Genomic DNA, 13,008 nt, shown 5'->3' with positions numbered 1-13,008 from the left:
ATAATTAAACCAGAGCTGATTTTAAAAACTTTGCTCTTTTGAATCTACACTAATCCATCATCATCTTTAAAAGCATATGTTTGTATGGTGTCTGTCCTGTGAGGGCCAAATATCTCAAAATAATCATTAATGAGTTCAGAAAACCAGGCCTGCAACTTGATTTACAAAGATAATTTAAATATATTAAAAATAAAATACTGGCTGCACCTGTAACTGTTCAACTTGCCTGTGTGGTTAAACAGAATATGGCAGGAGTCCCACTATCTGCTGTCAAGGCTTTCCTTATTCATGTGCTAAAGAGTCCTAAGAATCAACATTGTAACTTATCTATCACGATGACAAGAACCATGTTTATTGCTAATGCTAGTCCTGTTTCCATGCAAAAAGCAGATTGTAACTGATCTCAGAATACTGAAAGCAGAGCCAGTGACATTTTAACCTCCTGTTAAAAACCAGGGATTTATCCATAATGCCCATGTGCACCCAGCCAGATAAAGCTGCAGGCGACTCAGCTTGAAGTGATTTTTAATCGAATGCAGACGAGGCTATGAAATTAAGATGTGCTACAGTTTTCAGTGGAATAAGGGGCGCGCCCAGTTAACCCTGTTTTCAGAGACAATAGCCAACTGCTGCCACTGTTTATTGTAGGCTTTTTAATTTACAGTATAAAGTGCATTTAGACAACTGAAATGAGACCTCTAAAAGTTGATTCTGTTCATCTGGACGTAGCGTTTTGTGGGGGAAACGTTTCGTCACTCATCCAGGTGACTTCTTCAGTCTCAGCTGACTGCAGGTTTCCCCAACCTTATAAACAGTACATTTGCATAATGACTGAAACCAGCCCACTGAAGGAACAATGGGCTGGGAGGTCAGTTCCTTAATCTTAATTATGTAAATTCTCATGACCATTCATCAGCAACCACTGACCAATATCAGCTTTTAGATGTCCCCCATTACTGATGTAAATCTTACAGTCTAAGAAGGCTAACCTGCCACTTTTCATATCCTCCCTTTTGAATTTGATGTGTCGGTCCACCGAGTTAATGTGATCCGTGAAATGTGGTACGTCCTGAGATTTGATTTTCACCCAGGTGTCATCCACATATCTGAACCAATGGCTTGGTGGTGTTCCAGGGTAGGATAGCAAAGCCCTCTTTTCCATTTCTTCCATGTACAAATTGGCCACGATGGGTGAAACTGGTGAGCCCATGGCACACCCATGTTTCTGCCTGTAGAACTGACCCTTGAAGACACACATGAAAACACAGTTCCAAAAGCAAACACACTTGGTCGATGCTGAGAGGGGTCCTGTTGCTGAGGTTGGTGTCATCCTGTAATCTCTTACAGACTACCTCCAACGCTTCCGGGACTGGGATGCAAGTGAAGAGAGATGTAACGTCGTAAGAGATCATGGTTTCATCTGCCTCCATAATGACATCTCTCACCTTCTCAACACAATCCAGGGTGTTCTGGATGTGGTGTTCAGAGCTGCAAATCTTAATTTACATAATTAAGATTAAGGAACTGACCTCCCAGCCCAGTGTTCCTTCAGTGGGCTGGTTTCAGTCATTATGCAAATGTACTGTTTATAAGATTGGGGAAACCTGCAGTCAGCTGAGACTGAAGAAGTCACCTGGATGAGTGACGAAACGTTTCTCCCACAAAACGCTAAGTCAAGATTAACAGAATCAACTTTTGGAGATTTACTTTCCTGGGTGATTAAGAATGCATCAAGACGAAACTGACATGAGAGAAAATTTTTGATAAAACACTGTTTGAGATTAACAGAGTGAGGTCACGTTACTCTGCTGTGTTTAAATAGATTTCTATTTTTATTTTTCACTGGAGAAGAACTTGGCTTCTGTAGCCTAAAACTCCAACACTGTTCAGGCCATACACAGGTCGAATGTTATGGAATACTCAATTAACTATTAGTGCTTTACTTTGATCTTGATCAGGAGCAAAGAAGATAAAAGCTGCTGGAGTAACTGCTGCTGTTCTCCTGTCTGTCACATCCCTCCCTGTCTTCCTTTGGATTCGGTGAGCAGATCTGTCGCATTAAACTTTTACTTTTCAGTCATTGTGTTGTTCTTTTGTTCATTATCATTTCATTCCTCAGAAAAAAGAGGAATTCCAAGGAATCATCCAAGACTGAAGGCAGAGCAGACAACAAAGAACAGGTGAAACCAGAAATATAAATGCAGTAAAAAAAATCATCATTCACCATTCTAATCTAAGATCATTTTTTTCTATGCAGTGTCTCTCTGATCAGGAGGAGCCACAGGAACAGGATGATCTTCAGTATGCCAGCATCCACTTCTCTAAAAACCAGGCAGATCCTCTCTACAGCAACAGCAGTTCAGCCCCACAGACACCTGGAGGAACAGAAAGTTACACTTAAAAACTGAAAACTATTTGAATGAAAGAGTCCAGGCAACTAATCAGTCTTCCTAGATTGTATCACATCATCTCAACAAGAATAAATGTAACAAAGTTGTTGAACTTCATGCAGATCATACATGATTTAATTACGCTCACCACAGAAACATAAAATCTTTATTTTATTTTTTCAAATTACAAGTTTGACTCTTGTTAATATAAAAACCACCTACTTTAACTTTTTTGAGTTTACTGTGTTACACTGCTGTTAAATCAAATTAAAAAGTACAGCCCTGTGGTGAGCAGCTCCTCACATAATACGATGAGCCTCGCTAGAAGATTCAAATTAAATATCTGGGAAATGCATTGCCTGCTTGAGCACTCTTCTTCTGTTTTTAAGCTTTTTTTTTCCACCATCATAATATAATTTCATGCTACATACTCAGAATCAACTAATTTGTGTCTATGAACCAAAAGCCATTGATGAAGAGGATCCATCCAGACTGCACCCTGCAGTCAACAAGATCTGGTCAACAAAGCCAAAATCCCCATTAGCAGAAAGAAGCTGCATCATGGGAGGTTTGGTCTGTTCACTCAGTGAGCGTCATAATTTAGCCAGCATGGTGGCTACTGGAGCTAGTTTCATTTTCACAAACCAAAATAATCTTTTGCTGCTCTTTTTCTTTCCTCATCACTTGTAGAAAAATACACGTATGTGATCAAACATGATTATCATAGTCTGTTTTCTGATGTTTGATATCCTGATGTATTATTATCATAATCACATTTATTTCAAACTGCACAAAGAAATTGACTTTTTAAAACGATTAACTTTTTTAACAAATCATTAAATAACACCTGATTTTTCAATAGCACTTCATTACTCTGATGTCTCACAGTGATATATATGGTTTATAAAACATTATTCTGCTACACCTCAACTTCTATGTGACTTTAATTTTCCATGGTGCTTTTTTTTTTTGCATCAATAAAATTGTATAACATCAAGTTATGTCATGTTAATGCTGACTGGCTATTTGATATAACAGATCCAAACAGAGCACACTATCTGGATCTAGGTAAAATGGTGAAATGTGTTTGTTTTGAAAGAAAATTACAAAAATAACATTAAATTCCTTACAAAAAAATATAAATTATAGTGATTAACAGAAATATTCACAACAAATTCTCTGTAAAAACTCCCTTATGTATTGTCACAAACTGGGTCAAAGGGCAAAGAGAGAGTTCATAGGTACATCTTTAACTGAACTCTTTGTATCATGATAGTCCCATACAGTAGAAGACAAATTAGTAAAATCATTTAGCTACATTTATTTCTAAATTTACTGCTATATTTTGTGTTCTGTGCAAATGAACGCTGTCAAAACCACCAACACAAAGCACCAAAAAATGCCTTGAAACGTAAACAACATACATTATTAAAGTGACAGAACTTCAGGTTACAAAAAGACACAATCACTAATTAGTGAGATACACGAGTCTCACAATAAATCCACACATGTTGGGATTTATCATAAAGACAACACTAAATGCATTTGTACAGCTAGCTTTCTTCATAGACAAAAATAGACACGTGTTTGGATAAGAAAAAATAACTTCACCAAACATGGTGGAGGAATTATTATGGTATGTGTGGCTGCCAGTGTTGATGATGTGACTGTGGATATAAGCAGCAGACTGAATTCTGAGTACAGGTATACACTCTCTTCTCAGATTCAGCCAAATGCTGCAAAACCAATTGGATGGTCCTTCAGATTGCAAATAGATAATGAATCAAAGCATATTACAAAACCAACTGGAGAGTTTCTCAGTATTCATCAATGGCAAAGTCACCAGCTGATCTTAACACCTAGGAGCATCCTTTTCAGTTACAGAAGACAAAACTGAAGTCAGAGAGACCCACAAAGAAACAGCTACTAAAGGTGGCTGCAAGAAAGACCAGGCAAAGTGTCTCAAGAGAGGAAACTCTTAAAGTGTTCCTGATTTTTTTCTTTCTTTCTTTTGTTTTACTGACCTCTAGTGTTAGCTTGCAGCTTTGAGTTTCATCTCTCAGTACTCTCTCTCCCTGAGTGAAAAATCCTTTAAAGAATTTGGCCATTCAAAATAAATATACTTGTTTGTATATTGATAACAAACACCTTAAGGTCTGATTTAATTCCATAGTAAGCACAGACCTTGCCCCAAACCCCCCCCTAACCAGGCTAGCCCACAGGTCACATGACCACTACTTAACTAGAAACCATGCTTTTTTTTCTTCCCCTGTCATATATAATGAGTAATACATACAAATCATTTCAGTACATAGGTATGTCCCCCAATGTCCTGTTCGGAGAGCAATTACTTTCTAGCTGTCTGATTGGATTTTTGTTTTTAATAAATCAGTCTCATGATTGTGAGCCCCACCTAATGTGTAAACAAATGGAAGGCAGGCAGGGTAGTGAGGTGAGGAGACCAAAGACATTACTGCCAGGCAACCCTACATCTGATATGGCTCCCCAGTACCATTCCAGCCTTCCACTAGCACCTATAGTGGATCCTGTTGTGTCATTTGTAAGTATAATTGTCTTTATGTAGGTGAGTGCTAAGCTAGTGCTATGTAGGGCAGCAGATATCGATTGTTCAGATAAGAAATACTTATGTCTTATTAATGAGCAATAATAAAAAAAGAGAGTCTTTTAAAATGAATTGCTCATTGACTTCCATTTCAGACATTGCAATGTTTTAAATTTTAACTGGATATAATGGTTGTCAAAAACAACAACAACAACAACAACAACAATAACAACAACAACAACAACAACAACAACTAAACCCCTTTAGGTAATTTAATACCAACCATATCAATTTTTTTTTAAGAAAACCATTTTTAAAGCAAAAAAATCAAAGATCAAAGTCATTGCAATCTAAACTAAGACATAAAAATGTACATTTATCTTCTTAGACAGCTTTCTGACATCAATGAAGTAGATTAGGCATGTTTTCATTTTTATGAGTTTTTGTGAATGTGTGTGTCTGCAGGTTTAAGTGTACAAGTAAATAAAGGAGTTTGTGCCTGTAACCCTTTAAAGGAGTATGTGGTGGCTGCAATGAAGAAAAGCAAGAAAACAAAAAAAATATTAACACAATTTATATAGCACACTATTTTACATTATTTTACCTTCAATCTAAAAAATGTTTGAAATGAATATGGTCTAATACACCCCAAGCCCTCCTTTAAACTCACCACTGTTTGCTGCAGGTACTGCTACAGCACTCCTACTCTGGAGTTTATCACATCAGTGCACTCCTGAACAGCGGACTTATTTTTGAACAGTAATAATAATTTTTTGCACATCAGGTCATCCTGCATACTAAGCCAACATATTGAGGTCATAGTTCTTTTGCACACATCTCTGTTTCACACTTTAATATTGTCTTCTTTTTGTCTTCATTTATTTATCTGTACTATTTATATTTTATATGTTCTATTTCTATTGTATATATTAATTGGCATCTCTGTGGGGACAGTAAAGAAAAAATTTCATTGCACAAAGGAATCCCTTTTTTTCTTTGAATACATGACAATAAACACTTTGAATCTTGAATCTCTTGAATCTACAGAGCTGCGTGTTAAACTAAGATAAGATGAACAAACAACTTCTGTTGAGAATTTTTTATAATCGAATTATTCAAATTACTCCGTGAATTGTTGCAGACCCATGCATTAAAAGATGTGAGACAGGTGGAGGACGATCCCACTCAGTGGCAGACCGGCTGTCATCCCATCCCATTGACCCAGCACCCAAGGGAGGCCATAGCTTCAAGGAGTACAGCAAAGGGCCACATTTCAGCCTGACAGCTTGATCATCTGGATGGGGAACTCTCCAGATTGTAAGTTACCAGAATACTGGAGATGTCATAGGATCCAGTAAATATTCCAGTAAAAGCTGACGTACTGAAGCAACTTCTTTACTCAAAGAATATGACATTTAGAAAACCGTCACTCCCTTCTTGCTTCCTCTTCTGTAGTGCTAGCCAGATTTTGCTAGAAAATTTTAAATTGGATCTATTTAAATATTACAGCTTCCCATCCCACAGCCAAATAAAGGAGATGTGGAAATTTTTTTTAGTCTGTTACAGATAAAAGATAAGTTTATTGTATTTTTTGACCGAACAGGTACTCTTGTGTGTTCTGTCTTGCAATGTAAGAGACGCAGCAGCAGATTAGAATCAAGTATAGAAAGACTTTATATATTCTCTACATCACCAAATTAATATATGGATATTCCCTGGACAACGTAACCCAAAGTTTGCGCTCCATTCACGGGTTTTAGCAAAGTACACATAGCAACCTCCACATATAAAACATATTCCACCAGTAGAGAATCTGTAATGCACATAAAATAAATATAAGAGACTGTCATCAATCGCAGAACAGTAACCAGACTCCTCCATGGCTCTGTGGCTGAAGAGTTCACTATATACAACACTTACTCATCATCAAGCCAGTCTATATCTGGAAAGAAATGTTTCAATATTCACCTCTCAGACTCACCAACATGGCCACCCACTGATGGCTCCAACCCTGGCGAGCTGCTCCCCCCATCACCCTCTCTCCACATTCCCCAAGTAAGGACTGATTGGAATCTCAACACTCTGTTCACTTTTCAACATACATCAAGATTTATACACCTGAGTCACAAACCCAGAATCCCTGTGATGTCCCCATTTTTACTTTATCATGAATATTATTACTATGGAAGGAGGAAATGCGCACGCGTGCACACACACACACACACACACACACACACACACACACACACACACACACACACATTTTATAAACCCTCTGGTGACTGTTAACATATATGTGTAACGAGTATTTGAACCATTCTGCTTGATTTAGCTGCTGTCAAGTTTTAGCAAACAATAGCTGTAGGGCTCAAGTGTTGGACCGGGCATGACAGAGAGAAGCAGAGTGTAGTTTGAGATTCTTTCTTCCCTTAGAGAAATCACACAGGCTGGCGGCCTTACTGCAGACAATAATAAAAGGCACTAATTTACATGAGGAACAGATCATCAGAGAGAGCAAAACGAAACAAGTCTACCACCCACTAATGATGTGTCGGTCGCGAACGAAATGGCTCTTACACAGACACAGAGAGAGGCATGAATTTTCTTCAGTGTATTTCTGACATTCAGGATTTCTCTCGAACAAATGGCCATAATTTCCTAACCGTAGGGGCTAGAACGGTCATTCTGACACCGTTTTGTTCAGAAGAGATGGAGGAATCTTCAGGTGTTCATAATTCATAATTAAAGTATAAATTATTGAACATATATGACTTGCAATACACTGTAACTGTGTAGAGGCGAAGCAAAAACTGCCTTGACTTGCCCTCAAACAACATTTTGTAAATCTAAATCTATATCAGCATCAAAATCATTCTTTCACCATAAGAAACAGCAGGGGTTGGTGAACAGTCATGGAAATTTTCAGGGCTCTGTTGAAATCCATCAAAAAGATATGACGAGAGAAAAAAGTGCCTCATTTAGTTGAAGTTGAGTTTGAAATCTGAAGAAATCTGAGCGAGAAACAAATTTCCTACCCTCAAAAAAATGTAATTCATGACCAAACGGTAACAAGTGAGAAACAAATTCTTGAATTGTGAGCGTCAGGAGTGTCTGAAGATATATTGGCACAAGCCTCATGTCTCAACTTTGCTTTGTTAAGCAGATATGACAATTTGAAAATGTGTCTCATTAGAGAAATCCAGCGGTGATTTTGAACAAACTCTCCATTGACTGTCTATGGAGAGTTTTCAGACTTTGTGTTGACATTTTCTGAAAGCCAGCAAAAATACCTACGTTTTGATGTATAATTTGTGGGGGTTGAGTGGAAATTGAGCGAGTAGTAAGAAGTTGTTGGGACATGAAGAGAAAATTCAAAAAGCTCAAGTGTCCACTCTGAGTTAATTGCACAGCAACCATAACAACGCATGTATTTTCTGAAAAATCACAAAGCTGCAACTGGAAACTTAAAGAGGCATTAAATTAAAACGGTAACAGATATGAAAAAGCTGAATCATACATGAATAGCCCAATAATCTGAGAATGTTTTAAAGTTTGAATGGAGTTTCTACGTGAAAGTATAAGGATGTAGTTAAGTTTCAAAATCAAGCAAATTTTAGCAGAATTTTGGAAGTTTTCCATTCATTTTCCATGCCTGTGAGGCATTCACACAACTACACACTCCAAACACGCTGAACCAGCGGTCCCCAACCAGGGGCGGAGCGTGGGGGTGGCTTACGGGGCTTAAGCCCGGGTTGTTTTGTCAGAAGCCCGGGGTATTTTGGAGTGTAATTTTTTCATAGTTAGATGCCTGGCTGACAACTGTATAAAACAAAAAGTACACACAATATTCGAAGCACATAGTGCACACTGTGGGAATTTACGACTGTGCGTGAATCCCCCCCTGATATTGGTATGATCCAAGCTCAGGCACTAAGCGACTGAGCGAGGGGGCGGGGGGAGCTGCTGCCCGTGAGTGCGCTGTTGGAGAGACGGAGCCAGCCATACTAAGGAAAGCTTAAGTTTGAGCAGGTACCAAAGCAAATCATTCGTACCGTACAAATAATGTAAATATGACGGTGCATCACGAAAGATTGATATGAAACTGATCACTTGACCAATATTATTTTACTTGCTCTTCAAGTGAATCAACAAATGGCGAAATGAAAAGCCGAACAAATGCTATTTTTTAGAGAGTCTTAGCTTACGTGTGTTTATTTCATATTTTCAGTTCTTACCCTCCCCGACTAATTCGGTTTCAGTTATGTACTGAAATATAAGAATGGACATTAGAGGGTTCTTTCAAAGAAAAAACTCAGGTAAATGTTATTTTATATATTATGCTTTGTATGTTGTTCAGTATATTTCTATGCAAAACAAGAGGGATTTCAGTACACAGCAGGATATTCACATTTGTAACCAGATATTTACATACACTTTAGGGAGAAAACATAAAACATTTTTACTGTACAACATCAATTTAGAGTAAACTTTTGTTTTAGATAAATATTGAAATATATTTTGAATTAGTTAAATGTCAGAATAAAGAGAGACAGAGCTGTCTATTTTTTATCACTTTCATTAAATTTAGGAGTACATGTACACTAAGTTTATTGTTAATTAATAAGAAAACTCCAGACGATTCCATTCTGAGCTGAAGAAGCTTCTGATAGGTTAGTAGAGTCCATGTGAGTAAATTGGTGGCACAGCTGTGGATGCATATAAGGCAAAACACAGAGCCTGTTTCTTTGACATGGGAAAATCAAGAGATGTCAACCAAAACACCAGGAAAAGAATCGTGGAGCTCCATAAGTGTGGCTCAATTTGAATACAATTTGGTGCCATTTGCAATTAAAAAACACAGACAGTTTCTCTCTTTACTCTTAAAGTTAACAAATATGTTTTTATATTTATCAATCTAAAAAAATAAACATTTAGTCTGATTTGATGTTACAATTAAAAAAGTGTTTGTGTTTTGATCTGAAGAGTTTGTAAATATCTGGTTTCAACTGTATATTTGATGATTGTCAGCACAAAGAGGGAGAGAGAGGAGCAGAGATTGAGATGGAGAATGAGGACAGAACAGAGATGAACAAGAGCAGGTGAGACACACATGTTAGTCAAATGGTTGCTTACTAAAAGTATCACTGTATCATAGGTACTCATGTATCTCGTACCTAGTGTTTCTTTTTAGGTTTGCTATTTTTCAAATTCTATATTTATTAAGTTCTGCAGGCTTGTTTGCACAACAAGGCTAAATAATTATATAAACTTTTCTCAATCTAAATATTGTACTTTGGTAGAATTAAATAAATAAGTGTAGTGCAGGTCTATGATGATTTTTAGTGCTACTATCATCTAGTTCTGATTGTGGTTATGTCTTGGTTAAGTCCTCAGTAGTCCTGATTTTGAACTGTTGTAGTCCTGTTTTAATTCTGGATCAGTTCTGCGTCTGGTTGAATTGGGGTTTAGTCCCTGTGTCTTGATACAGCCCCGACTTCGTTCTGTCTTGCTGCTCAATTAAAAAACTAGTTTAAGGTGTCCTGCATGTGTGATATATATATTTCCCTATATGAAGTCATTCTTTTTTGAACAAAACTCAAAACAGAGCCTATTAATCTTTCAGTCATTTCTACCCCCCCCCCCCTCAAAAAAAAAAAAATCCCACATGCATACTACCCTTTAGGGCTAAGCCCCGGGTGTTTCAAATGTCTGGCTCCTCCTCTGAACTGAACTATACATGAAACCACCATTCCTAAAACATGGATAATAGAAACATGAAACTCTAATAATGATAATAATAATAATAATAATAATAATAATAATAATAAACATCACAACAAGAGAATGAGAAACAATCCAAAACACCAAGATAACTGAAACACAAAGTACCAGAGAAACAAAGAATAATCCATGATGCAAAAGTGAACCAAAACACAATAAACTCAAAATACTGGGTCCAACGGACCCAGAACCGTGACAGAGACTCAGGCTAAAGATATTTAGCCTGAAAGTTCCCACATCATCATATTTAGTCAAAACAAGTTAGCATGTATTTGTTTTGTTATCAAAAGTGTTTTTATTCAAGATACATTTTAGAAAAAAAAATGACGATGGAAGGATCTGTAATTCTTGTACATAACTGTGAAATCCCTTCAAGTCATTCTCACTCTCAGCCTGATGAACCAAAAATACATTTGTTTTTCTACCTTCTTTGTTATTTTGATCATTAAGTGGTGCTTAATGCTGGGAACCACTGTAAATTATGCCTTTGCATTTTTATTATGTCCTTGGTAAAGATTTAAAATTAAATGTAAAAATGTTGCTTTGTATGTAAGAATTTGCATGTAAGGCTGTAAACATAAATACAGAATTGGAAAGACTTCAGGTTTTATTCTCACACTGAAACATCTCTGGCTTGTTTTGTTAAAAAGAAATGAGTTTGACAATGTTGTGGGTCTTCTCCTGTATGTGGTACGGGTCATATCACTGTCAGCTATTTTCACTGACTGAGTATTTTTAAAACAATTTTTACTTTCCTCTTTTGGACACAACTTTCTAACATTGTGGTTCAGGTCAGACACTTTAAGACTCACATTAACTCACATCAATAACAGGGAGTTTTAAAGTAAACATAGAATTTATGTGGAAATGACAGAAAAAGCGAGGCAGTGCCTCAAAGGAATGAATGGCCACACCTGCCATTCACAGCGAATAGCTGCACAAGTTTATGTCGATTATGTTTGTTTGAAAAAAGCATGCAAATGTCAGGGAAAGATTCCCCTCTCTCTGCCATCTGTTACGATCATCTTCCACCCTCACTTATAATTGTGCAAAATGATATTTTTGCACAATGTGCACGGGCACATTGTGGTATGTGCCTGACATTGTATCTGATATAATTGCTGATTATTTAAACTTAAACTCTCAAAGATGGAACCTTATACTATTTAAAAATGAAGATGAATATCCTTCCTCGTCTTTTATATATTATCTTTTATATATTTTTGAACACTGTCGGTAGAAGTAAGTGATAATGAGTTTACAGAGTGGGACAAATAGATTTCCTAATTCATCTGGCAGGTTATGAAACCTAGAATCATTTCAGTGTTCTGCAGCAAGGATAAGAAAGAGGAGGGATGGCTCTACCATGCTTAAGAAACTACTACCTTGCAGGACAACAAAGACTACAAGGATAATGGAAAAAATCTGAATTTGAATTATGCACCAATATTACACTTCAAGCAGTTATTGCAGATGGATTTCCTGCAGACAAATTAGACATAAAATTGAACTGGAAAAGTTTTACATTGAAATTATGGCAGAAAGTTGTCAAATTATATAAAATACAAATTATGCTGAAACTTTCAGATGGTGCACATATGATGAGACTTTTTCCCTAAAAACATTTGAATCCTGGATAAAGAAAGGACGACTTACATTTCATTCTCTCCAAAGGGTTTAAAACAGGGGTGTCAAACTCAATTGCACAGGGGGCCAAAACTTAAGGCACGCTTTAGGTCGGGGGCCAAACAAGATAAACATTTATTGAACACAGAAAAACAATGTTTTTTAAACATAAATATGAATAAAAACAGACAGGAATATTATTCCAGATTAAATAAACTTAAAAAAATAAACTTTAACTTTAAATATTTTGCTCTTCATAAAACTATATCCTGTCAAAATTATACAATTTAGAAATATTAATGATAGGTTTGTAGCGTAAACTTATTCGCTGGAACGTTAAGGACAATTTGATTACACAGCAAAAGCAGGACACAAGTAGGCAAAGTTCTTCGTGTTACTCATGCATGAGGGAGAGAACTACGACAAGCGACGTTCCTTCACTTGACCCCAGTCGCCCTCGTCCGCTTCCCCGTAACATTGTTCTTTTATTGAGCTCACATGAACATACATAGGTTCATTAACATATGACGTATACATACACACAAAGAGTACCTTGCCTGTGCGTTGTGTAAGTATGTGTGTATGTGTGGTGGGTCAGTGTGTGACCCCATAAATGACTTCCCTATAAACCTGCTGGTCTGTAAGTCC

At 36.9% G+C, this 13,008-nt stretch overlaps 1 protein-coding gene across 2 annotated transcripts in view; it reads left to right on the top strand.

Moving 5' to 3' along the window:
* The window catches only part of LOC146707106 (B-cell receptor CD22-like), a 34,561-nt gene extending 31,818 nt beyond the window's left edge, over positions 1 to 2,743 (top strand). The window contains exons 9-11 of one of the 2 annotated variants that reach the window (XM_085458434.1): positions 1,959 to 2,040; positions 2,120 to 2,180; positions 2,258 to 2,743. In XM_085458434.1, the coding sequence (XP_085314560.1) occupies positions 1,959 to 2,040; positions 2,120 to 2,180; positions 2,258 to 2,401 (287 nt within the window). In that variant the 3' untranslated portion in view covers positions 2,402 to 2,743. Of the gene's footprint in view, positions 1 to 1,347; positions 2,041 to 2,119; positions 2,181 to 2,257 lie in introns of those variants that run through there. The other variant, XM_085458435.1, reaches the window with a different exon arrangement.
* The last annotated feature ends 10,265 nt before the right edge of the window (positions 2,744 to 13,008 follow it).

Source organism: Copadichromis virginalis, linkage group LG6 (genome assembly GCF_057382275.1).
Source record: "Copadichromis virginalis isolate Kocher_CV1m ecotype Utaka linkage group LG6, C_Virginalis_male_GT1.1, whole genome shotgun sequence".
NCBI classification, from domain to species: Eukaryota; Metazoa; Chordata; class Actinopteri; order Cichliformes; family Cichlidae; genus Copadichromis; species Copadichromis virginalis.
The sequence above is the reverse complement of the archived record's forward strand: the minus strand, read 5'-3'. Positions and strand labels throughout refer to the sequence as shown.